Below are 25744 nucleotides of genomic sequence, written 5' to 3'. Positions count from 1 at the left end.
ACTACTCGCGCGGCCCAAGAGTCTGCAATGGGATCGTTTGGAGCTGGGGATCGATGTCAGCACCTATCTTGCTTTTCTGGGCCATGAATCAAAGGAATGAATGGTATTCTTCTATATCTATATCTATGTCTATGTCTATTTGCTTCAGAATTGCCTGCTCTTGAAGTAACCCTCACCATAATGTCCCAGTATCTCCTCCCCAAGGTTGATCTGCTTAGTCGTCATAACCATCACCCTCAATCTGTTCAGTATCCGTACATTAATAAATTTAACGTTCTGCTTGTCTTCATCATCAGTATGATTGATAAACCTCGTCCAGTTCCCACACAGCCGCGCCGAGATGGCGGCGACATAACGCCGGTATGTTTGGTCATATAACCCAAACAGGTAGGTGTTGTCGCAAATCTCAGAATGCGGATCGTAATCAGCATTAGGCACCAGGACCCCCGTGTACTCACCTATCAGGGCCTTAGGAGCTAATGCTTGCAGGGCCCGCACCCCGCGGTTCACGACGTTCGGCTGATCGGGGAACGGGGGATACTCAACTATCTGGATCAACACACCTTGCCACGCGTGCATCATGTCGTGGCATTGGCAGCCAGTAAATGGGTTATGCCAATCTTCTTCCCCGGAGAAGCGGTGGTCGCATTTCACGCAGCGGGGAGGCTCGTGGTATACGCCGTCTATGTCCGGGGCATCGCAGATTTGGGGTTGGCGTGGCCAGGTTTGCCATGGCCAGTCGGGCGTACGGTCGTATTGGTAGAAGAGAGCGGGGTCATAGGTGCACTCTTCGATGTCTATAACTTGGAGGTCTGAGGGCTGGGCATCGTTGTAGCTCGGGGCTAGGATGGGAACTATCGCGCCTGTCATCGATAAATAGTACGTGTCTGGGCCATGGGCGTTAAGATTTTGGTGCAAGACTTCATCGCTGATGGAGTTGGGAGTTGGGTAAAGTCCCACAATATGATCAGTGAAGGAGCTCAAAAGAGGCTCTGGGTCTCGGCGGCATAATCCAGGGATCAACTCTCTGACGGCTCGAAGCCAGGGCAGACCCCGCGACCGCGCGAAAAACTCGATGCTTGATTTGTTTGCTGTCAAGTGCCCAACGAGTAATGTCCAGAGATCGTCAACAGCGTACCTGAGAGCTTCGATGAAGGCCGGCGATATCGAAAGAATGGCCACAAATACTATTTTGTATCTTTGAGGACCGGAGAGTGCAGAGAAGAGGATGTTAATGCGCGAACGCATGTCCTTATGCCAGCGGAAGATGGGAACTAACCTTCGTTCTGGAGCAACAATGAATGTAAAACGCTTAGAATGGTAATCTCGATATATTTCCTCCAACAGACACTGTGCTAGGCAACTGGTGGTGCCATCGGAGTACTCCTCCAGCATTGGGATTATCACTGGCTGCGGTTCGCCCACTGGCCATGGTTCGGCCATGATCAGCGGTTGATAGAGGAGGACGTGGAATAGAGTGGCACGTGCCAAAATAGACTGCAAGAGAATAGGAGATGGAAGTGTATACTGCACAGCAGTAAAAGCTAACAAATAGTGTTGTATGGTACTGGTGAGAAATGTTTTGAAATGCGAATGGTGCTGCCGAGATGATAACGATCACCTTGACAGCAGGGGTATTTATGCAAGAATGACACAAAGGTTATTATCTGAGACTCGGGACAGTGAAGAAAGACAAAGCTTCTTTGAAGAATTATAACTTTCAAAGACCTAGACAGCATTATTATTGTTCGTCGATGCAAGGAAAGAAGGAAACATCACCGAAGCAAGCCCCACAAAGGCCAAGGACCGTAGATCTATGTTACCTGGATAAGCAAAACAAGAAAAGTTAAGAATCAGGCAAAGAATCAAAGAATGTTTTGCATTCTTGCTAAAAATACTCTCGGAGAACAAGAACTGAAATGATCAAGGACAATGGGAACTGACTCAGCCCGAAGTGACCAGCCATAGGAAACCGAATAATGAAAGGAATAAGTGCAAAGATCAAAGGCTTCATGCTCATGGAAAACAGTACTCATTGCTGCGGGTGTTACTGCCGTCGCACATCTGAAGCATGGATTGTACGAATGACGAAGGTGAAGATGCGCGTTGCTGCAACGCAGCAGCTTGCCTTCGTGTTCTTCAGCCTCGTCGAGCCGTCCCAGACGGGGCTGGTTATCTTGGCAGCGGATAAGGAATATAGAGATTGAAGCCTTCTGCCAAACAACCGAGCTCAAACCCAACACGTCGCGACAACAACACAACAGCGACTGAGCTAAGTGACTGAGACGAGACAGGAGTAGCCCGCGTCCCAATTCGACATTCCGAACACTTATTAATCTGGAGATATTGGACTGACTACGTGAGACATACAATGGCAACGAAGAACTTCGCAAAAGGGCTCGCCCCCCTCCGCCTCCAGCTCCAGCTCCAAGGCAAACCGACTGGACATGGACAGCATACACGACATCTCATCTACTCATCGTCCCAATGCAGGCAATACTCAACTCCACCACCCTCTCAACCCCCCGATGTGCCAACCCCCCATCACAACGACCTGCTATCCCAACTAAATGCCTTCACACCACCACCACCACATTCCAATCACTCACCGCCTCCTCCTCCTCGCAACCAACGAAAATCAATTCGCCCCCTCATCCTGGCCTCCGGCTTCCTCCTTCTGGGCCTCTCGGTAGGGAAGTTTAGCTCCGGTCTACTGGCGCCCCCTCCGCTCCCTAGCCCCGAGTCCCCCGAGGGCCAGAAGCTCACCACGGCCCTCCGTGCGGACGCCGAGGCGCTGCCGCTCGCCAAATCGATGGCCGGGGAGGAATGGGATTCGTGGGATGCATATACGACGCCTGGGGGTGACGGCCTCGCGAACAGGTTGACGAGCGGACCGCTTGCAGGATACGGGGGGATTGGGTACCAGCGGGTGTTCTACAACAAGACGACGGGGGAGTATGTTGTGCTCGCGTGGCTGGGACGGGGGCTGTCGGGGTGGCCGGGGGTGGTGCATGGAGGCTTGTTGGCTACGCTGCTGGATGAGTGTTTGGCACGAACAGGGATGAGGGGGTTGGACGGAGGCGTGGGGGTTACAGCAAGACTTGAGCTGGGATATAAAAGGCCTGTTAAGAGTGCAGGGTGGTGGGTGGTGAGGTCGTGGATGGAGGAAGGACCAGACAATGGGACGAGCAAGAGGAAGGCGTGGGTGAAGGGGAGGGTGGAGGATTTGGTAGGATTGGTGTACACGGAGGGTCGGGCGCTATATGTGGTGCCGAAGAATGTGAAGCTGGCCGGTCTGGGGGATAAATTTTAGAGAGGACTCTTGAGCCTCATGTATCGTTGCACCGGGCAGGTTTCTGTTTCGGGCCATCACAACAAGACAATCGTACGGCAATAGACAAGACGGGCAAGAACGTGACAAAGTGGCGCAAAGCTGAGGATCCGTGTTCCTGTCTTCTCGCGATGCTGGGGTTGGATAGCCCTCTCTCATTCCGCTTATCCCAGCGCCGATCCTGTTTGTGGGAGTGTGTTCCGGGGTTTGGGTGCCTCGAAACAATAACATCTTGGCTCTTTTCTTCACGTGCCGCGTTTTGATCTCAATCACATTTACCCTGCGTGTAACGGTGGAGTTTGCTACGAGTAGTGTGGGCGAGACGCGCGGGAAGGCCAATGGCAGGAAAGATAGGCGACCACGACTACTGCAGCCTGCGATCCCTGTCGCGCTGGAATGTGGGGATTTCCCTCCAACTAATTACCTAGTTAGGTAGGGACGAGAGGCGCGAGAGGGGCTCGAATTTTGACGCTACTGTACAGTTTGATGATGATCGTAGGAGTATCGGAGAGTGCTTTCGGATCCATGTGTACAAGAGATATGGATCCAGATTCACAGAATCACACAAGCCGGATGTGAAACTTCATTGTACAACTTCTTCGCTTTACCACATCGCGAATACATTGGACGCACATAATATCACCGGCCAATATAGCATTGACGCAGATACCACCTCATATCTCAGCGGCGGTGATGCAATCACGAACCTCCAAGAATGACATCGTACAGTATAGCACAGTACATCCGGACACGCCAACTGAGACATACATTCTGAAATACATTCTGACATACATCCTGACATACATACGGAGATCCTGAGTTAAGTGTGAATTTGTAGGGTCATCGCCCCCCCGCGACGGCAATGAAAAAGCGAGCGCTGGGAGGCTCTATCTAGTCTAGCTGGGGGGATCTCAAGGACCCAAGTCCTCGTTCCCGAAGACGAACGCGCGCGCTCGGCCTCAACGCCGTCGACAAACTAATGAGTGGGCAGATGGGCATAAACGCGCTAAGCTGCCTCGATGAACTCGATGGGCCACACATACTGCCCATCATTGGACGCCTCAGGGTGATGATGTTCAGACTACAGGGGCTATTCTCTGTTGGATGGATGGAGCAGGAACTGGGCATCGCGATGCAGAAATCCGCTCTGTGTCTCTCCTCTCCACCACTGCCTTTTACACACCCCGTCTCACTTGTTCCACAACTCCCGATCTCCTCTCCGTCCCTCCGTGCTCGCTTCCATCTTACTCCATCACCAAGTTTCCCCCACGCCCTCAGCTCCTAAATTGAAGGGGATGCAGCCGTGGTGATAGTTCGTGACAGAGGCGCCGCGAAGGAGATCTCCCTCACCACCCCCCATTCTCCGTGCCAATCCAACTGCGGCTGAAGCTCATGGAGTCCACGTTTGGACACCGCCGGTGGGACGCTCCCTGAGCGTCGGGAATGGCGTGCGGCGCTCATAGGCCGAGCGCGGTGCAGCTGGACCCCATCTAACCCGCTTTTGCATTCCGCGGGGACCTCGGGAGGCTGCCTCGACGCGGGCCCCTTGGGACTGGTGGCACCATGTGTGACCGACGCCATTCTGCGGGCCCTTCCTTCGGGCTCAGGAGCTTGCTCAGACTTATGTCATCAGCATAGCTAGATGCTATATAACAAGCTCATGGCTTGTCGGTGCTTCTGCCCTTAGTTTGCCAGCTCTAAGTCGACATCGATACTGCCATGATTCCGCGAGGTCCTGTCAGATCCAATCTTCTTCGACCTCCAGTTTTATTGTTGGACGTGTGAGAGACACAAAGAACGATGACGCCGCCAAATATTCTCATCTATCTCTTACGGAGGGACCTCCGCCTAGAAGATAATCCAGTCTTTCATACTGCGGCTACTGATGCCGCTAAAACATATACGCACCTCCTCCCCGTCTATGCTTTCCCGGCGCAGCAGATAGAAGTCTCTGGTTTCATCCCAAAAGTCTCTGAGGAGAAGAGTCCGTATCCCGAGGCACGATCCAGCATCAGCAAGTTCTGGAGATGCGGGCCGCACCGGGCTAAATTCATAGCGGAGAGTGTTTGGGAGTTAAAGGAAACCCTTGGAAATGTGGGCAGCGGACTCGAGGTAAGAGTTGGCATGTTAAGCGATGTTCTGAAAGATCTCTTAGCAGGGTTCAAATTTAATGGGAAAGGGGTGAATATCGCTGCTGTGTGGATGACTGCCGAAGAAGGCGTCGAGGAGAAACTTGACGAGAAAGATTGCAAGACCATTTGTGACGCGGCAGGTGTCGACTTCAAGTTGTGGAAGGATGAGAAGTACTTCGTAGATGAGTATGTCTCCCCTTGTACCGTGTGCTTTGCAACACTGTGTCCCATATCTGTGATGCTCATATGAAGGATTCTAACCCAAACAGCGATGATGTCCCGCTCAAAGACATCAGTGAGCTTCCAGATGTTTTCACCACCTACCGAAAGCTTGTTGAACCACTCCTCAATGCGCCTCGGGCTCTCCTACCCACGCCGGCCAAAGGTACACTACCACCGTTACCTCCAATGTCAATAATTCCGCCTCAATCTCCACCATTCGTTATACCAAACTCTTACGAAGATCTTGAATCATCTCTCCTCTCACCCATATCCCAATCGCCTCTCCCCACATTCCCACTGCGCCCAAGCTCCATGCCACCATCCCCCACCCTCCACGGCGGATCCCAGGCCGCCAAATCCCGACTCCTACACCTCCTCGAATCCGGCGCCATCACCACCTACAAAGACACGCGAAACGACCTTATGGGCGCAGACTACAGCGTGCGCCTCTCTTCCTACCTCTCTCAAGGCTGCATCACAGCACGTCAAATACACGACTCCCTCGTCTCATTCGAATCTGGCGACTCCAACCTCCCCTCCTGCGCCTCCACTCCTGGCTTCGGCAAGGGCGAGACGGGCGGCACGTCAGCCATCCGGTACGAACTCCTCTGGCGCGACTACATGCGCCTCTGCACACGAAAATACGGTGCACTCCTCTTCTCCATCGGCGGCTTCCGCCGCGACTTCTCGCAACCATGGACCACACCCTCGACTGATCCCGCCAGCTCAGCAGCGCTCGCGCGCTTCCTCAACGGAACAACCGGTACAGGACTCATCGACGCGAGCCAGCGCGAGCTAGCGCTAACGGGATACACATCCAGCCGCGCGCGGCAGAACGTCGCCAACTTCCTCGCGAAGCACCTCGAGCTTGACTGGCGCCTGGGCGCAGAGTGGTACGAGTACGCGCTCGAGGACTACGACGTCAGCAGCTGCTGGGGCAACTGGCAGTACGTGGCTGGTGTGGGAAATGACCCGCGCGGCGACGGTCGCAGCTTTAATCCTATTAAGCAGTCGTGGGATTATGACCCGAAGGGGGAGTACTGTCGCGCTTGGATCGTGGAGTTAGCGGGGGTGGGAGAGCATAATGGCGGGTTGGAGCTTAGTCTAGGGGAGTGCTTTCAGGCGTGGACGATGTCGAAAGAGAGACAGGTGTGTTTGGGGATTCATGGTCTAGAGTGGGTGAGGACGCCCCTGAAACCGATTGAGTTCACGGTTGAGCGGAAGCAGAAGGGGGCAAGACGAGCGGATGGAGTAGAGGGGCAGGGTTATAGGGGTGGGCGGGGTGTTGGGAGAGGAGGTCCGATGGGCCCGCAGAGAGGACGTGACAGTGGGTATGGTGGCGGTGGAGCGTATGGTGGTGGTGGGCCAGCATATGGTGGGGGTGGACCGTATGGCGGCGGTGGAGTGTACGGTGGTGGCGGCGGGTATAGCGGTGGTGGTCCATATGTGGGTGGCTACATTACTTATAACACTCGCGGCGACTGGAACCCCCGCGGTAATGAGCGTCCGAGAGGCCCTTCCCTTCGGGGGAGGGGAGGCAATGGAGGCCGATGGGGGCACGGTGTTACGAACCCCGTATTAGAAGGGTAGCTGAGGCTCATCCTAACGGAGGTGTTGCTGATGCGGGAGTATATGGACAGTCTACCACGGCTTGACTTTGGGTGGGCGATGCGTAGCTTGCCAAGCATTGTTGTGTTTTTGCTGCTTTTGATAAGGTTGGGGGGCTGCTACGGTAATAATGCAGGTCGTTGTTTGCATTTAGAGGTTAGGATGTTCCATTTCGCCGCTATTTACCTTTTACGGTTTCGATTTACCCAGGTCGTTTAGGACAAATCATCCCATATAATAAGAGTTATATAGGGTCTCGTAGTAGTTACCTTGATAGACTAGCAATTGCTCCAGAAGTGATAAAAATAAAAGAGGATTCTCAGTACAAGGGCTGTGCTGCTTCCAGTCACTATCAACCACAATAATTCCAACAGTTGCTAGCAACGATACTATTAAAATGAATCACTGGCTCTGTAGGTTGTAAGGTCAGTAAGCTATTTTCTTATTACCATTTATAGGAATTTACCGTTTAGATTTTAGGTAGAATTTAAACAGTAAACTCAGCGGCCCAGAAGTAGTTCGATGGGGACGCTAGCGCCGACGGCGCATCTTCGGTAAGCGCCGATCCGGGTGACACCCGGCGGCTTACATAGTGAGCCAGAACCAGCCTCACTCATCATCCACGACAACCTGCTACACTCTTAACTACCACAAAGAGAATATCTATAACTGGCTTTTGGCCTTCACATAGACGAATCTTTTGCACCCCATCGCCTGGCCCTGTGCATTCGAACAGTCACCAATTACGAACAAATGACAGCACATCCCTCCCCACCCCACAGCCTCCAACGTTAACCCTGACGCTAAACACAACGATACAATGGCTGCACCCTCCGAGCCCCCAACCTCAGGGAGCTACCCCATTTTCCTCAGCCCTGCCCTCCTCAACCAAGGCCTAAGCAACAAAGACCTCATAACAGCCATAAAATGTACAGTCCCCCTCCCCCCCCGCTCCATTGTCGACCCTAGCTAACACCGACAGACTCCCCACCCCTCTCCGCGCCCGCGACCTCCGCCCTCCTCAAACCCTCCACCTCCGACCAGCACAAATACAACTTGACCATGTCGACCGCAACATCCACCTCCTTCTACCATGGCCCACGTAGCTCCGGCGCCCCCAAGAAAGCCGCACGCTACGTGCTCGTCTGGGACGCCAGCCGTTCGGGCTGGGAACTGCGGCCCGTCGACTCGGTGTTCGAGATGGCATTTGTGCGTTCATCGGGAGCAGAGGGAGAGGAGGGGGGAGCAGCGCAGGATGAGAGTCCCGTGAAGGCTGCGCCGAAGGGCCGGAGGAAGAGCGTGGCGGCGCCGAAGGAGGAGGTCAAGAGGCAGAAGACTGCGGGGAGGAGGAGGAGGGAGAAGAGCTTGAGTGAGAGTGAGAGTGATGATGGGTTGACGATTGAGTATCCCGGGGGGAGAGCGCCGACGAGGCCGTTTGGGTTGGGGCTTGGGACGCCGTTGGGGGGAAGGGAAGAGAGAGTGGTTGAACGTGTGGATATAGATATGAATGAGGATGAAGATGCGGATGGGGATATGGATGTGGAGGTGCTGGACTTGGGGAGTCCGACCCAAGGGGGGATGGAGGAAGAGGAGAGTGAGGAGGAGAGGGAGGAGGAGGTTGACCTTGAGGCTGAGCTGGAAAGAGAGTTGGCGAAGGGGGGTGGGGAGAGTAGCGAGAGCGAGGAAGAATAGTGGGGTTGTGGACAGGAGTATATGGATGGCTTGAAAGACTGGCGTTTTAAAAACTACGAGAAATACCATGGCTATATACGGGAACGAGTAACCCGTCGCCGCGCGGGTCATTGCCCACACCAGCCACGTACAATTATTTTCATTTGTCTGGGCTAGCTGTCACAACAAGATTGGCGCCCGAACTCAATTGAAAGACAGGTTGAAAGCCTACCTTCTTCCCAACTACTGCTTCTTCGTTGATTGGCTCCCGGCAGATGCAGCCTCTCGGGTGTTTTCTTCTTCATCTGAATCCGAGTCGTCATATAGCTCGGGTGAAGGTCGAAAGTTATCATAGCTCATTTCCATGGTGACTACTCGAGCACACCAATTTAGTATTCGGTGCGTACGTTAATGTTTAAGTTAGTAGTCTAGCCTAAAGACGGGCTCTGACTGTGTATAGTTCATCTTCTAGAAAGCAAGTCGGCTCCTTCCTCTAGAAAGAAAGTCGGTCATTCCTTCCTTTAGTAGCTGAAGTCGGCCATTCCTTCCTCTAGAACGCAAGTCAGACGTCCCTTCCCTTAGTAACTGAAGCTAGCCATTCCTCCCTTTAGTAAATCAGTCCGTAGCTCCTTCCCTTGGCAACTATAGTCAGCCGCTCTTTCCTTAGGAAAGCAAGCCGGTCGTTCCTTCCCTTGGTAAACAAGTTAGTCGCTCCTTCCTTTAGCAACTCGGTCGTTCCTTCCACCCCCTTTGGCACACAAGTCGGTTGCTCCTTCCTTTGGCATGTCAGGCCCTCCTTTCACATTAGAGACGAGCAGCTCCATCCCTTATTCCTACCGGCTAGCCGTCATTTCCACGTGAAATATTGCCATTTTTCTTTTCGAGGGTGTCATTAATGCAGTTGCACAAATTCCTCCCAGTACTTCTCAAACTCGCACACCAACGGCACATAGTCTCGTTCGTAGGCACACGCATAGGCTTTCGGGGGTCCAGCTCGTACAAATCTTCATTCATGGCCCTCTTCTATCCCATATATACAGTTGCCCATCGCCATCAGTCTCATCCACCACCGACAAGTTATGCCTCGGACTTCACAAGTCCAGTAACCTTCTCTTCGATTTCCTTATCCGACAACCCAGCCAATAGCTCGCTCTTCTCCTTGCCGAAGTCTGCAAACTCATTGTCAGCATACTGTTCTCCTCGATCTTTGAAGTGCGCCCTAGATATCCTTTCTCTACGACTGATGTTGTACTGACCGTAGCGGGCGAAAACCTGTGGTTGTGTCCCTGCGGCCTCGCGGATCATGATTGGCGTGGACGGGTTGTACTTCTTCATCGTGGGGTACGCGCGTGCGAGAAAAGATCTGAGGGTTTCATAGAATCAGCAAATGTCCTCAACTGCTTGCACGCATGTGCGGGTCGCATTCAATTGCATCCGGGGCGCAATGGGGGTCCCGAAAAACAACGGAGCTGGGACGGGGGAGTCGCACCTCGTAGCATTGCTCGTCTCGCCAGTCTGGCACAGCAGGAATCGCACCTCCTTGAGGCCTTTGGTGAATGTGTATTTACCCGACATGGTGATCAGTTGTATGCTTGAAGATTCGAGCTGGCGGTCTTGTTACCTCCAATTCCGATTCACGAAGCTGTTGATCCGACGTCGCCTAAACGTTGTTCCGCGCCGTGCACAAACACCCGATTTATGCAATGTCGGCGACTGATTGGAGGATGCACAAGGATTATATCCCCAAACTCTCCACATAGGCCGTTCAACATTCTTGTGAGTCGTCAGCCTCGCACCCCGAATATAATCTACTCCACCTCATCGGCCTCATTGAAGCTTAACTGCACCGGCCTCGATACTCGCCTTCCCCTCCCTCGTCCGAATAACGATCAAGTTGATAGAAGCGCCCTTGCTTCGACACTCCGTCACAATGGCAACTCTCTTCCGCACCGCCCGCCCTATCCTCAACAATGCCTCGAGGGCTCAATTCCAATCGGCCTTCGCCCGCAACACAACCCGCGCCGGCCGACGCTTCCAGGGCACTTCCTCTGAGGCACAGGGAGCCGCAAAGGCGAGCTGGTTCAAGACTGCCTGGGACAGCCCTATCGGAGTTAAGACGGTGCATTTCTGGTAAGCCACGCGATCCAATGGGTTGAATTCATATACCGGCGTACAAGAAAGCTAATTCGCGAATAGGGCTCCGGTCATGAAGGTACACTTTCCCCATCACTTGGAATCTACGATTCCTCGACCCCTCGTCGATGCCAGTATCGTTTGAGCACATAGCTAACTCGAACCAGTGGACCCTTGTCCTCGCTGGTGTTTCCGACTTCGCACGCCCAGCAGAGTCCCTCTCTCTTACTCAGAACGCTGCCCTCACTTGCACCGGCGCAATCTGGACACGCTGGTGCTTGATCATCAAGCCCAAGAACATTCTGTACGTTCTCTCCCACCCCTACCTTATCCGTGCCGGTGCTAACCACCTCCCAGTCTCGCCACAGTCAACTTCTTCCTTGGATGCGTTGGTGCTATCCAGGTTACCCGTATATTGTTGTACCAGAACAGCCCCGAGGGCAAGGCAGCTGCGGCAGCTGAGAAGGCGAAGATAGAGCAGGCTCCCGAGCCAGTTGTGGCGAGTGCCTAGATCCGTCGATAGATGGTATTCAGTCTGGTATGGAGGAATTAGGATTGCGGAGATAAAGTGAGGCGTTAAGCCTGTTGGTGGAGGAGTGGGATATCGCACTGAATATAGAAGGCCGGCGAAGAAAATTACGGCCCGATGTGGAAAATGACAAGAAGTGTTCGCGAGGCATGGAAAGCTGGAACCGGGCATATTGGGGAGTGCAATGAGTGTGGATTTAGACGTCCTGGCATCTAGAGATGTTCTATTACTTTCACGGCTTATAAGCCAGGGTTAGACGAGGATGGAATTTCTTTCGGTCCGCTCTGATGTGCGTGTTGTTTGAAGAATATAATTGTGACCGTGTATATAAATGGTATTGACTCCATGACTAGTTCCCCCATCCTAATGAAGTGACGTTGATGCTTCGGAGTTCCTGGACCATGGCGGCTATCTCGGAAACTATCAAGGCTGAATTTGGCTTCTGAGTCTTTACGAAACAGCTGGTGTTTACAGGAACTATAGTTGAAATGAAGGCTCTTAATCACTGAGGGCTGCAAGCAAACAAGCCAGCCTCTCAAAAATGGAGCCGAAAAGATGAGGACTATTATCTTAAACTGCTAGTAACAATACCAAAATAACAAGGCTTGCTTTTCCAGACTTCTCCTCAATCACATCGAAGACAGGCAACTGCCTTGTCTCGCACTAATACCATTCAACTGGTCATAAATATCATATATTTGTGGCCGCCATAAGGGCGTCTCATCATAGCTCGTTATAATCGTATGTACTCCGAGCAAACCCTATTAAAAAGAAGAAAGGTATAGACAAACGCAAAGCAAAAAAGTATATCAAGCCCACACACCCCCACTATACACCAAGCACGCCCTCAATATATACAACAAACCACCAAACACCATCACAAGCAACTCAAAAGAAATTCCCACTCGGCATCGCGACAAACACCCCTGTCGCCACCGCCGTCCCAAGCACCGCCACCAACGCCGCCTGCACAAACAAGGTATTCTGCACCTCCCTCAGCGCCGGCTCCACAACCCTAACCTGCCTCTCAAACACCCGTCTCAACAGCCCCCTCTTCTTATACCGTCCCACCCACGGCGCATCCCCCACCCCCATCATAACGCTCAACCCACTCGTCGTAATGCTCATCCCATCCAACTCCGCCTTCCCCATCTCCACCTCCGCCTCGCTGTCCCCGAATAACTCCCACGGCCGCACCTGCCGTGCTCGCATCGCATGCAGACAAACGCACAATCCCTCTCTTGCGGCACCAAACGTCGCCGCGCCAATAACCCACGGTATCGCAGCAAGGATCCTGTATCCCCTCGGCGCGCGTGACAGGGTGAGAAGCATCGCTATCAGGGTGCCGAAGAATAGCAACGCGATGCCGCCCCACCACGCGAAGGAGATGCGGGGGGGGTTTCCATTAGCGATGGCCCAACGGACGAAATTGGGATGGGATTGATTGTGTAGGGAATCGTCGATGGCAGCGCGGGCGCGGATGAAGGCCGAGGGGTGGGTGGTGCGTTCTAAAGCTGCGAGGAGGGCGGCGCGGTCGCGAGAGGAGAGGTTGAGTTCGTGGGGGGAGGAGGGGAGGAGGTAAGTGCTTATTACGCGTGAGATTTCGGTGCGGAAGGGTTGTGTAGAGACTGTGGAGTGTTAATGGGAGTTGGTAATGGGGAATGGAAAGGGGGGGAAACGTACAGGGTGGGCGCATGCCTGTTTTGGCGAAGGCGGAGATGGCGAGGGTGCGGTTGGGTTTCGTGGGCGAGGGGGTTTTTCTGCCGGGGATGCGGACGTTGGACCAGGGGAGGGAGAAGATTGCGGGGCGGTCGGTGAGGTCTGAGTCTGAGGAGCAGGGGGTGCGGAAGGGGTCGTTGTCAAAGACGGTGCCTTTGAAGACTTCGTTGGTAAAGCTTTGGCGTTTGGGGACGGCGGGGAGGGGCATGGTGACCAAGGAGGTGCGCTCGGGGGAGACGTAGATGTATTGTGGGGAGAGCATTTTGGAGGACTCGGTGAGGTTGTTGAAGCGCTCTGTGTAGTCGTGTAGCCAGAGGTAGAATTTCAGATTCTCGGCCGAGTGCTCGACGTAGAGCATGTAGTCCATGAAATCGCGGAGCGTGCATGGCTGGGGTGGTATTAGTATGGTAGCACATCGACGAAATCCATGACAGATGAAATAAATTAAAAATAGCAACAAATCCGATGAAGTTTGCTCCCACAATGAATATGAGAGGTGAGAAACGGGTACTCACAGCACAAGTCCCTCCATCGACAATTTTATCAAAAGCCAATGCCGCCGGAATCCCCGAATTCTTTCCAGACCTTCCCGACCGAACAGACTCCTCCTTAGCATCCTTCTCACTCCCCGATTGCCTCGATGCATAAATCTCAGGCTCCACATACGCCGGGCGCCGATACGCAAGTGAGTAGACCATACTGTCTCGTAGCCGTCGTTTCAGAGATGAAGCAAAAGGATAAAAAGCACTGAGCAAAGCCGCAAAAGTTGAGCTGATAGAGACAGATAAGAGGCAGATGCGAGCTTCCCCATTTCCAAAACCAAGCGACAGGAGAAACAGAGAGAACCCACCGTACTTATGTGTGAGAATCTGTCAGGAGGCGACCACGGCACGAACGGCACAGACTCATCGCATTTTCCCAGCCATGTCATGCTACGACACCCCTCCTGCATGCCCGGCCTGGCAAGATGCCGACTAAAAGCAGGAAACAGGAAAACGCAGCATAGAAATTGGCCCGGCGGGAGAAGATGTGGAAGCCGCGGGATCGGCGACTATCGACCCCTCATGCACGTCTCTTTCCCCTCGCTATCGCGTCTCCCACTCCCTCCCCAATCCATCCATACTAAGCCCCCCAAAGAGGCCCGTGGCACATCCGTAGCTCGCCCATGCAGCCCATGCAGCCCATGCAGCCGGGAATCCCTGCCTGCTCACCGAAACAAACAGGAATTTCTCCTCTCGACTCAATCCTAACATCCGCATCCAGAACTTCCGGTTACTGCACGCACCTCCATCGAGCATCTCCTCGCCCCACTACGCGCCAGAACCGGACAATCGCTCGGCGCTAACGCTCCGTGCCGCGTGCCGCGCACGACCACCATGCCCTTCTCGGTTGGTGGATGCACGTTCCCTGTCCCGATCCCCCGCGATGGGAAGTTTTCTGAGATCTGATGGGGAGGTGGCGCGGGTTGGATCTACTGCGCCTACATGAGTAGTTGGTATTCGGATCTGGTTTTTCGGCAGAAGCGCGGAGTGTGCCGGTGGTGGGGGTGTGTTATGCACGGCGCTGAGTCAGGAGTGATGGATTGGGGGAATCGGTAGCGGGTTGCGAGGTGGGTGATGGTGTTATTGCGTAAGGGATGGATTGGGGATGTTACACGTTCTTTCTGAGATGTGAAGTATTGATCCCCCGCTTCTGATGCTAGGGACAACTGAGCTGAGGTGAGTCGGGCGCCTGCGCGCTGGAGACAGGATTTGGCAATCTGAGTCCTGCGACCTCTCTTCTCTTTGCGGCAGGTACGGTGAACATGGTCCAGGGGGAGGGGAGGTGTGCCTGAGGGTCTGGTTCAGGGATGGATGAGATGATGGGGGTCTTGATGAGTTGCTAGAATACCGATGACACAAACCTAGAGATTTGGAGATTTGTACGACGACGTCCTAGGACTTCTAGAGAGTACTCACCGATACAATCCCAGGGGCTGGGACGTTTATTGAACCATGTCGTCGTACATCACACCGCCCTGCCAAACCCAAGCTTCTGGCTTCAGCTATGGCTGGTCAATATCGATCGAGTAGCTGGCCTGGTACAAAACATGGCATGCCAATAGGCCACTTCAGCATCGTAATTTGAGTGTAGCAGCGTAGCAGCGTAGCAGCTTTAGCCTAGATAGGAAATGATGTAACCATAATCCTTGCGCCCCCCTGTTGCCACTATTTCCTACTGTAGTCTAAAGCTGATACAGTGTAGCAGCTCGCTACTACAGTCATAATCCGTTAGGTCGATAGCTCAGCTCCTGTAAATAATATCGAGATAGCGTAAATATTGAGATATCGAATTTCACGCGACATCTATCTAAAATAAGGCAATTTACATAAACCAGCCATCCAAGGTTCCCTGTGCCTTAGAATTGGCTACTATAAGCCCCAACTCTCTCTTAAACTTCTCAAAGGACCGTAAATACACTGCTGCCTCCTTCGTGCCACTATTCCTAGATTCTATAAACTTAATCAGACGTTGTACAGCTTGATGTGCAGCTTATGGGGCTAGCACAGACTATGGATTAAGCTCTTCATCCTTGTCATCATCTTAAGCCTTAGAATCTAGTATATATTATGCAATGACCTGCTCTAGTAGTATATCCTCCCCTATAGGCTCCCTAATGTTCTCCTCTATCATCTCTATGTCCTCCTCCACTGGATTTAAGAAGTTCAAGAGATCCATAGCATCACGGATGTAGCCAACTTGTTATACTTGTTGATAAAGGTCGTTCATATTAGGAAGAGGGTGTATTAGAAGCTGAATTAGGCGTTAGAGAATTGTGCTTTTTCGAAAGCAGTTATAGATAGTTATGTTTGTAACATCGTAAGTCCATGATCGAATGAGCCATCAAATCACAAGTTAGATGTTTATTGCTTAGACAGGGTCTTTATTCGCTTCGTAACATTCAAGCATATAGTGGAGCCATTGTCATTAGTAGTATGCTTTAAGGGTAGAGATGATGCCTTGATCAAGAGATTGAAATCAGCTTGTTGCATTTAGAGGAAGCTAGATGATGCAGATGTTTAGGGGAGGAGGAGTTGATTTAATGGTGGCGATATGTGCTAAGAAGTTATCCATCATTAGGAGTATTAATCGAGATGTGCCTACTTGTAAATAGAAGGCCTTTAACCATTCTGCCATAATGAACTAATTCATCTAAGCCTTTTTATTCCATCTCTAAACCCCTCCTATTGCTGTGACTTCAACATTTCGAAGAGCTCGTGGTGCCTTTCTAATAAATCATAGTGGAAATCGATCTGTGCTAGTTGAATTAACACAAACAACTACTGATATTCTTGCCTTCTCTCTTTTCCAACCTATAGCTAGCTGCCTCTGCTGTCATAAAGCCCCTTGATGTTGTCATCTTCTAGTATAGTCCCGTCTCGTCCATGTTATATATATCTGTCATACTGACATTCGTTGCACTCAGTTTGCTATCAAACTCAAGAGCAAACTTAGAAATCTCCTCCTCAAACCTACAAGTCACTATACATATTTTGGCTTATCACACCAACAACAAGAGCGATACTACTCAACGATTGCTACAATCATCTATGATTCATTACACGTCATCGCTCCTTAGTTACTGGGCCGATATTACCACATAGCATATCTCTACAACCCTCTATGATTCATTACATGACATCACTCATACTACCACATGACATATCTCTACCAACTAGAGGCCTAGGAGCATGAACGATAGCTCTAAAAGCTCCTATGAACCTCTATGATTCATTACATGTCATCGCTCTTTAGTTACCCACAAGATTGGTTAAGTTATGACATAATTTGTCTATGACATAATTTGTCTATGACATAATTTGTCTATGACATAATTTGTCTATAGGGGTACTCTGACCTTGGACCTCCTTTTACTTCCTATAGGCTACGAACCTAAGAGATGGTTCTATGGGATTCTCTTATGTCGACTACAGTTACCAAGCCTGGTAAGTCATGGAAAGTCTTGGAAAATGAGAGAACTACACTCCTTTAGCATAAATAGGATTGCCCTTTCCTTAAGAAAGGGCAAGCAGACAATACAGTAAATCGACTATCACATACTTCCACGTCTTTTCCAAGCTTCCAAGCATTCATCTTGTTATTCCTTGTTTCTGAAAAGTCAGTGAGGTGTTAACCTCTGACTTACCCCTGAGTTCCCAGACTCAACATTTGTTGCAACTTGTCTGAACCACTTCACTACATCACACACCTGATTGCTGCGTTGTGGAATAGTCTAAGCTACAACCCTTTGGCTCTGTTTTCTAAGACAGTGTGTTGTCTTAGTAAATTCATCCCTTCCTTGGGTGGCTAGATTCTCACATCTGGTGCACCCACCATTACACTTCTTCATATAACGACACAGTTGACTAGTGAATTAATATCGTTAATATATGGGCTAATAAGGAATCGATTCGAGATGTAGCAAAAGGGATGAAGGAAGCAGAAACCAAAGCATCTATTACATGGCAAACTGCTTAAACTACCTAGTTCTCACATCGAAATCTATCAAACTCAATAGAGTCTTCTTCTAAGCCAATCCTCTCTAAGTCTATCCTCTCTGATTCTCATATTTTCAAGTCCCCTACACTGTCAACTTCAGCTTCTCAACTAAGACGAAAGTGGAAACAGTGCACCAAAGACCCCCCTCTATCTTCTTATAAAGATGCGATCCTTGAAATAGCTCAGAGTATCGCAAGGACTGCTAAGCTTTAAGTAAGCACCGATGCTGCTAAACATTCGAACGCAAAAGCTATCGAGAGTGTTGAATCAAAACTCTAAGAACTACGGATGTGAGTCAAATACTACATCTATTACAACAGATGCATCATAGTACAGATGGATAGAAAGGGATATAATAGATATGCATGTATATAGTTTATAATGATAAATACTCTTCTATTAATAGTGGAGGCACTATAAACTGTGATCTAGATGCTAATGTGTGATGGAAGCATATAAAGCAATTTGATAATAGAACCGCAACGGGATAGTAAACCCCAACTGGCTGATATCCTGAACGGAGCGCCTTTCCAAATGCTGTATATGTCTATAGAACCTACACTCCTCTAAACGCCTGTTCTACAGCAATCCGGACCGAAGAGAGGGCTCTATTCCAAGCCTTCCTTTCATCCCAAAGGAAGTGTCTACCCTATGGGTGCGTCTATGGGCAAGCCATACCATAACCTGCTTGGTATGTATGATCACTATAGATATATAATAGATCATGGTCTTGCATAACCTAGATAGTTATTAGTATTGTAATATGATAATAGAATACTCTTACCTCTCGTATATGCTCCTCTACACCAGAGCGCTGCCACATCGTCCAATCATTTACGGGACCAGGCCATGGCCTGTTAGTGATGATATTAAACCATCAGGAGTTACTACTGCTTGGTAGTTGATTCCATGAGCCCATTTATGGCCTGAGAATACAAGCCGCTAAGCATCTTGCTCTTGTGGACACTAGTGAGACTGAAAAGTACCATCGACAAACCCCCAAACCCCATCTGTGCCCCCTACTCTCTTAATAGCTGCTGCGAACTCTTATGGAAGATAATCACCCTCTATATGCCACCACACTCATTATAGCCAGTCTGGAGAATAATAAGCTAGATTGAATCTAAAGAGAGAAGAAGAAGAAGAAGGAAGGAAGCTGAGGCTATTCCTCGTAATATACAGTTGTCCGCTTAGCGGTTGTTGCCTTGGTGGCTAAGGCTGCACCTGTAACAACCGTAACAACCGTAACAACCATAACAACCGTAACAACCATAACAACCATAACAACCATAACAACCATAACAACCATAACAACCATAACAAGCTGTAAGCTATAATCATAACACAGAGCAGAACATTAAGAGCATATTCCGAGCTACAGGACTAGTTCTATACAAGCTGTAGAATGTCCTCTCTCACTTAAATCTGCACTTAAGGACTCCAACCCCTCCTATAGTTAAGAGTGACAATTAGACCTCAAAGTCTCAACAAACTATAAGGGAGCTTAACTTTCAAACAGAGCACATTAAGAACCACATTGTACGACGTCAGAACAGCTCTCCTAGCTCAATTAATGATGCTGTTAGCTGCCTTGTTAAGGGGGTGCAAGTTATGATGCATTCTGCTGTTCTGCTTAAGGCAGAAGTTAAGGCTCTACAAGCAGCAAATGAACAGAAAAAGAGGAGGGAAAGGAAGCACAAGAGGTGTATAATGCAAGGGGGTAGTCTCTCTATACGAGAGGAGAGGATATCCTTTAGAGTGCTAAGGTTGATGCTTAAGTCCGTATAGAGGTGGCAAGTGATAGTAGACAGCAGGTGGGTTCTAAGGGACAGTAACAGTGCTATAGCACATGTGGTAATATGGGACATAATGCCTGTACGTGCGAGAGGTGCCCTTAATTAATTACAATTGATTAAGGGTTATTATGTAGGGTGGTAGTAGTAATAGTTAGATTTGTCACGGTTCACCAAGGCATAGGGCGCCAGTTGGGTATTATGAATTAAACTCAATCTAGAGAAGAAAGGAAAGAGAAGAGGAGCACTCGAGCAGTGGCTCGATCTATATACAGCTATGTTGTTGTGGAGTGAATTCTCTTTAGCGAGACCAGTTCTGAGAATTCACTCCACAACTGAAAACTTCACTCCAACCCCGGAAAGCTCCCCACACCCCTGAACCCCCACTCGAGCTGCAAGGCGCACTTGATATCGTAACACTACCCCCCCCCTACTCCAGAGTTGATCTCCTGATCAAGAAATCCCATTTTCAAAAAAAAAAACAATTGTCTCCAGCTCTCATTTTGGTTTCTGAGGGTATTTTCTGTGATATGCTTGGGTAACTTCTGGAGAATTTTCAAAGCTCTCTGCAGTATACCATGTCTCATCCGGTGGATAGTTCTTCCAAGCTGCCTTGTAGAAAAGCTTCTTTCGAATAACTTTTGAGTCGAGGATTTCGTCCACTTCCCACTCCTCTTCGCCATTGACAATGACTGGAGGCTCTGGCTCCTGTTGCTGCCCTTCGATTGCATCATTCGAGTCAAGTCTTAATAGATTGGCATGAAATACTGGATGAATCTTCATGCTGTTTGAAAGTTTGAGCCGATATGCAACTTGCCCAATTCGCTCTAGAATTTCAAAAGGTCCTACTTGCTTGTGGTCTAGCTTCTTTGATGGCCTCTGTGTCTTTATATTTCGAGTTGAAAGCCATACTCTGTCTCCCACTTGATAGCGTGGTGCAGGTTTCCTTTTCTTGTTCACGAAATGTTCCATTTTTGCTTGCGAGAGCGTGATTTCATCCTGCAGAAACTCCCAAACCTTTGCCATGGTCTGAGCTATGTTCTTGTGCTCTTGTTTGGCTTCGTGATATGCTTGCTGCTCTGTATCGAAGCTCATTCTTGGTTCATAGCCCTTGTTCGCAAAAAACGCACTTGTCTTGGTTGCATCTGATGGCAAACTGTTGGCAGCAAACTCCGCCATGCACAAGTATGAAACCCAATTGTCTTGAAGATAGTTCACATGAGCTCGCAAGTAGCGTTCGAGCTCTGCATTGAATCGCTCAGTCTGTCCATCTGTTTCTGGGTGGAAGGCAGTTGAAAGTTTGGCCGAAATTTTCCAAATTTTGCAGAGCAAACTCCAGACTTCTGCAATGAACTGAGGACCTCTGTCTGATATTATCGAGTTTGGTAGACCATGGTGCTTCCATACATGTCGAAGTAAGAGCTGTGCTGTAGCTTCTGCAGTAGTCCCTTCTTGCCCAGCGAAACACGGAATGAAATGTCTTTCTTTCGTCAACCTGCATGCAACAACCAAGATAGCATTGTTCCCTTCACAGAGTGGTAATCCTGTCACGAAATCCATTGATATATCCATCCATGGTCGACTGTCAATAGGGATTGGTTGTAGAAGTCCATTGTAGGAATCTCGAGATGGTTTCGATCTTCGACAACTATGGCAGTTTTTGATATATCGAATTATTGTTTTGTCCATGTTTGGCCAGTAATAGTGCTGTTTCATGACTCGCAGCATCTTTCCAGCTCCTGGATGTCCCATAGAAGGTTGTTCATGAACTTCTCTCAACAAGTCCACCTGAATGGTTTCTGGCACCCAAACTCGATTTTGATATTCTAGCATGCCGTTTTTGAGTTCGCAATAAGCCAATGCAACCTCTTTGCTTGTTCGATCACCATTCTCAAGCTTCTGTAGTGTAGCCTTGCAGAATTTGTCTTCCAGTTGAGACTTTTGGATTTTCTCAAGAATTGTCATTTCTCTGATATGAGTTTCCACTGGAGCTAGCTGAGCTGTTTGGCCTTGTTCTTTGAGTTTCTGAATGTCTGGATGTAGCCTCGAAGGTGGTAGCAACACCTGAAGCTGTTGCTTTTGTCGATCATCCTCATCATTGCCTTCTGGTCTGTCACCAGGCCTTCGAGTCAAAGCATCTGCTTTTCCATTTTGCTTCCCAGGCCTATAGATGATCTGGAAGTTGTATCGAGAGAGGAATTCAGCCCATCGAGCTTGTCTTCTTGTCAGCTTCTTGGTGGACATGAAGTATTCCAAGCTTTTGTGATCAGACAAGACTTGGACTGGAAAATCTGTCCCTTCAAGTTCTGGTCTCCATGCTTCGAAACATCTGATGATTGCAAGCAATTCCTTGTCATATATCTCGTAATTGCATTCTGCAGGTGCTAGCTTTTTCGAGAAGTATGCCACTGGATGTAGAACCCCTTGATCATCTTTTTGTGACAAGACTCCTGATGAGATGAAGTCTGAGGAATCTGCTTCGACATAGGCTGTCTTGTGTCTATCGAAATGCCTCAAGACAGGAGCTTCTGTGAGTGTTTGTTTCAACAGCTCAAATGCAGTTTGGCATGCATGAGTCCATTCGAATATCTGATCCTTTCTAGTAAGGTTCACCAATGGCCTCATGATGCTGGAGTAATTTCGGATGAACCTTCGATAGAAATTGCAGAATCCAATGAAAGCTTGCATATCCCTGAGCGATTTTGGAGTTTGCCATTCCAATATAGTAGAAACCTTTGCAGGGTCCATGCGAATGCCATTGACTCCCATGATGAGTCCTAGGAATTTGGTTTCTTGGACGAAAAACTCACATTTTGAGATATCTGCTTGCAGTCCAGCTTCTCGAAGCTTCTGTAGGACTTTCCTTATGTGCTCTGTATGCTCCGCTCGAGTAGCACTGTAGATAAGAATGTCATCCATGTATGCGGTGACGAATTGGTTGAGGTAATCCATGAGGGTTTCATTCATGTACCTCTGGAATGTTGCTGGACCATTTGTGAGTCCGAAGGGCATGACCTTGTATTTGTAGGATCCAAATCGAGTTCTGAATGTAGTGAGGTCTTCATCTTCTTCTGTCTGCATTCGAATTCGATTGAAGGTGTTACGATATCAAGTGCGCCTTGCAGCTCGAGTGGGGATTCAGGGGTGTGGGGAGCTTTCCGGGGTTGGAGCGAAGTTTTCAGTTGTGGAGTGAATTCTCAGAACTGGTCTCGCTAAAGAGAATTCACTCCACAATAGCTGTATATAGATCGAGCCACTGCTCGAGTGCTCCTCTTCTCTTTCCTTTCTTCTCTAGATTGAGTTTAATTCATAATACCCAACTGGCGCCCTATGCCTTGGTGAACTGTGACATACAGAGCTTATAAGGAAAGACCTCACGTTTGAATGGACAGATAAGGCAGAAGCTGCTTTCTAAGAACTTAAGACAAAGTTCATAGAAGCACCTATCTTAGACACATTTGACCCTGTAAAGAAGATAGTCCTAGAGACGGACTCTTCTGATTTCGCAATTAGAGCATGTCTAAGTCAACTAGACAAAGACAGAAAGCTCAAGAGCCTATAGAGCTCAACTATGACATCTACGACACTTCTCATATGTAATTGTGAGACAAGGTTTTGCCACCACCAAGCGGGGGATCTGAGGCATCCATGCCATATCGTGGTATGCAGACAACCTAGCCAGGCCCTTTATTTGTATTGCAGAATGGATTATTGCTGGTGTATGCGACCCCCTTTTCATACGGACCTGTATTTCCGAGCACGTCACAGCTAGATAATCGTAAACCTTCTGCCTGAGCCTTCGCATAATAAGGAGGGGGCAATACGATATACGTCACAGTGCAGCCTCGCCCATCTTCCCTGGCTAAGTCGGGGGCTTAGTGAGGTGTCTAAGACATGGGACCTGCGCTGGCGTGTTGAGCAAGCCACGATGAGATGATCTGAGCCCTATCTGTATAGCGAGGACCTTTGGTTTGAGTATATGCCATTATTGGAACAAAAGAAGTACTGTAGATTTCCCCCCTTTTCCGCAGCCATACTCAAAGCGACCCCTTCCAGCCTTTTCCCCATTTCCCCACCCTCTCTTGCCCCCCAACCTCCCCTCTACAGCGGCTCTACCAATGCTTCGCACTGATCTCAACACTATCCACATCGACGCCATCCTTAAACCACCTCTCCTCCTCTGTGATGGCCACGTCGTTCGCGCTCATCATGCGTTTCTCCATGCGTCCATCGGGAGCGAAGGTCCAGTCTTCTAGGCCGTAGGTGCGAAACCACTGCCCAGAGGTGTCATGGTGTTCGTACCAGAACTGTACTGCGATCTGTGGGTTATTAGTATCTGTCTTGTCATCTACTCCCCGCCGTTCTCCCTCATTTTCCCCCCTTCTCTCCACTCTCCCTTCCCACCACTCCACCTAACAAATTCCCCACAAGATAGGCCATAGAAAAGCAGAAGAGCCAGGCCCAGGACAGACAAAACGCACCTTATTCCCCGCAAAAGCAAACAGCTCCTTCCTTAACCTGTACCCGTTCTCTACAAACCATTTATGAGTCAAGAAGGCTTCGATCTCCTCGCGGCCTTGCAGGAAGCGGTCGCGGTTACGCCAGACGGAGTCGAGTGTGTAGGCGAGGGCGATGCGCTTTGGGTCTCTGGTTGGGTGTTAGGGTCTGTCTTTGGTCCGGGAGGGAAGGAACGAGAGCGGGAGGGGGTGGGAGGAAAGAGCGAAAAATGATGGGGTATGTGAAGGGACGATGGGGGTTACTGAAAGTAAGGAATGAAGAGGAAGGAGCGATTGAGGTAGGGGGGGATTAGGAAAGAGCAGACGAGAAGGGGGAAGTAGGAAGGAGGAAGGAACGAAGGGGGATGAAAGGAGGGAAGGAGCAAGTAACGAGGGGAGAAGAACCGATGCGGTGAGGCGTGAAGAAGATAAGAATGAGAACGAACTTTGTGTTCCACGCTGCCTGCGCGGCTTTGACTGTCTGCTTCGCGGTCTCGAGGGTGAAGGGCGGGTAAGGGGGCCGCTGGTCGGGGGAGAGGGTGGAGGTGGGCATGGTGTGTGTGGTATTGATAATTGGGTGGGGAGTGAGGTCTTAGGAGCTGAAGAGTGAAGCTTTGGAGGGTGTACAGGAGAGATCTAATTGTATTTATATAGGAGGAGGAGGAGTCATAGGAAGATTATTTGGGGGTGAGGCTTTGGAGATATGTGCTACGGTTTCCCTGGGGGAGGGGTCATGATTATTAGTCATTCATCCGTCCTGAGGTAAGCTGAAGGATCGAAGAGTGTTTCGTAGGGTATGTATGTACGCGTGGTTCTTATCGTATTGTCTCTTTGCCGTTATTGCTTGTTAATACTATCCCATAACTTCGCATCCTATCCCTATTCTCATATTCCCTTCATACTTTTAATTTATAACATCCGCAATTCGGAGAACTCGATAATATAGCTATAGCTTGTTGAAAACAGCCCTAGGGGCTTGGCACCAGGACCCCTGGCTTTACCGGCGATCACTAAACCGCTCCCCCGACATCGGTGCAAGGATATCAGAACCCTGTATCATATTAGTAAGATCTCTGTATTATATTAGGTTTAGTGGTTAGCATCAATGAAAAAACTCTACACACCCAAATGCACGGTCTATTATTTTGTCATAGCTCACCTATGACGTCAATTCCACCGCGGGGTCAATCCTCACCGACACGCCGACCAACCAACCAACCACCAACCAACCAACCAACTACGGAACAACCCCGCGGCCCAGCGAGCCTGAAGAAAGATCCATACCCCTCGCTTTTAACAAGCTATATAATTCCAAATAACCACCCCTGTGCGCCATCTCCGGTGTTTGGTAAAGCTTCCGACAGGAACGGGGCGCGGCATAGCGATAGTGGTCTTACTGACTAAGAGGCGAGTCGTAGGAGATAGACCACGTCATGGGCCACGAAGACGGGACCCATCTTTCTAGGTGAGCTTTGGTCGTATTCGCGATATCGGATGAGAGGGAAGGAGAGGGGATTTATAAGTTTATAGAAGGTTTGTAAAGGTTCGATGGCCTGGACCTGTTTGTGGAA

At 49.8% G+C, this 25744-nt stretch overlaps 9 protein-coding genes across 9 annotated transcripts; 4 read left to right on the top strand and 5 right to left on the bottom strand.

Moving 5' to 3' along the window:
* Positions 1-21: 21 nt before the first annotated feature.
* Positions 22-1851, bottom strand: VC83_00228 (uncharacterized protein). Its single transcript, XM_024463924.1, has one exon. It carries the CDS (start codon positions 1441-1443, stop codon positions 145-147), a length of 1299 nt encoding a protein of 432 aa, XP_024328166.1. The 5' UTR covers positions 1444-1851; the 3' UTR covers positions 22-144.
* Positions 1852-2371: 520 nt separating this feature from the next.
* VC83_00227 (uncharacterized protein) lies at positions 2372-3313 on the top strand (the record flags this gene model as incomplete). Its single annotated transcript, XM_024463923.1, has 1 exon — positions 2372-3313. The coding sequence occupies one exon, from the start codon at positions 2372-2374 to the stop codon at positions 3311-3313; it is 942 nt and encodes a 313-aa protein (XP_024328173.1).
* A 592-nt stretch (positions 3314-3905) lies between these two features.
* Positions 3906-7609, top strand: VC83_00225 (uncharacterized protein). The gene is made up of 2 exons (XM_024463921.1): positions 3906-5649; positions 5733-7609. Exons 1-2 carry the CDS (start codon positions 5132-5134, stop codon positions 7273-7275), a joined length of 2061 nt encoding a protein of 686 aa, XP_024328171.1. The 5' UTR covers positions 3906-5131; the 3' UTR covers positions 7276-7609.
* Positions 4613-4912, bottom strand: VC83_00226 (uncharacterized protein; the record flags this gene model as incomplete). Its single annotated transcript, XM_024463922.1, has 1 exon — positions 4613-4912. The coding sequence occupies one exon, from the start codon at positions 4910-4912 to the stop codon at positions 4613-4615; it is 300 nt and encodes a 99-aa protein (XP_024328174.1).
* A 93-nt stretch (positions 7610-7702) lies between the features above and the next one.
* VC83_00224 (uncharacterized protein) lies at positions 7703-9489 on the top strand. The gene is made up of 2 exons (XM_024463920.1): positions 7703-8222; positions 8276-9489. Exons 1-2 carry the CDS (start codon positions 8114-8116, stop codon positions 8983-8985), a joined length of 819 nt encoding a protein of 272 aa, XP_024328172.1. The 5' UTR covers positions 7703-8113; the 3' UTR covers positions 8986-9489.
* Positions 9490-9834: 345 nt separating this feature from the next.
* Positions 9835-10667, bottom strand: VC83_00223 (uncharacterized protein). The gene is made up of 3 exons (XM_024463919.1): positions 10454-10667; positions 10221-10327; positions 9835-10133 (listed from the first exon to the last, which is right to left on the bottom strand). The coding sequence occupies exons 1-3, from the start codon at positions 10537-10539 to the stop codon at positions 10042-10044; spliced, it is 285 nt and encodes a 94-aa protein (XP_024328169.1). The 5' UTR covers positions 10540-10667; the 3' UTR covers positions 9835-10041.
* Positions 10668-10706: 39 nt separating this feature from the next.
* Positions 10707-11960, top strand: VC83_00222 (uncharacterized protein). The gene is made up of 4 exons (XM_024463918.1): positions 10707-11094; positions 11161-11176; positions 11265-11401; positions 11455-11960. The coding sequence occupies exons 1-4, from the start codon at positions 10895-10897 to the stop codon at positions 11606-11608; spliced, it is 507 nt and encodes a 168-aa protein (XP_024328170.1). The 5' UTR covers positions 10707-10894; the 3' UTR covers positions 11609-11960.
* A 289-nt stretch (positions 11961-12249) lies between these two features.
* VC83_00221 (uncharacterized protein) lies at positions 12250-14600 on the bottom strand. Its single transcript, XM_024463917.1, has 3 exons — positions 13861-14600; positions 13310-13733; positions 12250-13254 (listed from the first exon to the last, which is right to left on the bottom strand). Exons 1-3 carry the CDS (start codon positions 14041-14043, stop codon positions 12515-12517), a joined length of 1347 nt encoding a protein of 448 aa, XP_024328167.1. The 5' UTR covers positions 14044-14600; the 3' UTR covers positions 12250-12514.
* Positions 14601-23771: 9171 nt separating this feature from the next.
* VC83_00220 (uncharacterized protein) lies at positions 23772-24870 on the bottom strand. Its single transcript, XM_024463916.1, has 3 exons — positions 24620-24870; positions 24159-24324; positions 23772-23996 (listed from the first exon to the last, which is right to left on the bottom strand). Exons 1-3 carry the CDS (start codon positions 24724-24726, stop codon positions 23790-23792), a joined length of 480 nt encoding a protein of 159 aa, XP_024328168.1. The 5' UTR covers positions 24727-24870; the 3' UTR covers positions 23772-23789.
* Between the last annotated feature and the right edge of the window lie 874 nt (positions 24871-25744).

This window comes from Pseudogymnoascus destructans, assembly GCF_001641265.1.
Source record: "Pseudogymnoascus destructans isolate 20631-21 unplaced genomic scaffold scaffold_1, whole genome shotgun sequence".
NCBI classification, from domain to species: domain Eukaryota; kingdom Fungi; phylum Ascomycota; class Leotiomycetes; order Thelebolales; family Thelebolaceae; genus Pseudogymnoascus; species Pseudogymnoascus destructans.
This window is presented reverse-complemented; position numbering and strand designations above follow the sequence as displayed.

Bases quoted from the DNA above. Each gene is read 5' to 3' on its own strand.
- VC83_00228 (XM_024463924.1), bottom strand. From the start codon at position 1,443: ATGGCCGAACCATGGCCAGTGGGCGAACCGCAGCCAGTGATAATCCCA.
- VC83_00225 (XM_024463921.1), top strand. From the start codon at position 5,132: ATGACGCCGCCAAATATTCTCATCTATCTCTTACGGAGGGACCTCCGC. The intron at 5,650-5,732 runs GTATGTCTCCCC...TAACCCAAACAG, and splicing joins GAGAAGTACTTCGTAGATGA to CGATGATGTCCCGCTCAAAG.
- VC83_00224 (XM_024463920.1), top strand. From the start codon at position 8,114: ATGGCTGCACCCTCCGAGCCCCCAACCTCAGGGAGCTACCCCATTTTC. The intron at 8,223-8,275 runs GTACAGTCCCCC...TAACACCGACAG, and splicing joins CCTCATAACAGCCATAAAAT to ACTCCCCACCCCTCTCCGCG.
- VC83_00223 (XM_024463919.1), bottom strand. From the start codon at position 10,539: ATGTCGGGTAAATACACATTCACCAAAGGCCTCAAGGAGGTGCGATTC. The intron at 10,328-10,453 runs GTGCGACTCCCC...TGAAACCCTCAG, and splicing joins GAGACGAGCAATGCTACGAG to ATCTTTTCTCGCACGCGCGT. The intron at 10,134-10,220 runs GTCAGTACAACA...ATGAGTTTGCAG, and splicing joins ACAGGTTTTCGCCCGCTACG to ACTTCGGCAAGGAGAAGAGC.
- VC83_00222 (XM_024463918.1), top strand. From the start codon at position 10,895: ATGGCAACTCTCTTCCGCACCGCCCGCCCTATCCTCAACAATGCCTCG. The intron at 11,402-11,454 runs GTACGTTCTCTC...ACCACCTCCCAG, and splicing joins ATCAAGCCCAAGAACATTCT to TCTCGCCACAGTCAACTTCT.
- VC83_00221 (XM_024463917.1), bottom strand. From the start codon at position 14,043: ATGGTCTACTCACTTGCGTATCGGCGCCCGGCGTATGTGGAGCCTGAG. The intron at 13,734-13,860 runs GTGAGTACCCGT...ATACCACCCCAG, and splicing joins TCGATGGAGGGACTTGTGCT to CCATGCACGCTCCGCGATTT. The intron at 13,255-13,309 runs GTACGTTTCCCC...AACACTCCACAG, and splicing joins AACAGGCATGCGCCCACCCT to TCTCTACACAACCCTTCCGC.
- VC83_00220 (XM_024463916.1), bottom strand. From the start codon at position 24,726: ATGCCCACCTCCACCCTCTCCCCCGACCAGCGGCCCCCTTACCCGCCC. The intron at 24,325-24,619 runs GTTCGTTCTCAT...ACACCCAACCAG, and splicing joins CAGGCAGCGTGGAACACAAA to AGACCCAAAGCGCATCGCCC. The intron at 23,997-24,158 runs GTGCGTTTTGTC...AATAACCCACAG, and splicing joins TTGCTTTTGCGGGGAATAAG to ATCGCAGTACAGTTCTGGTA.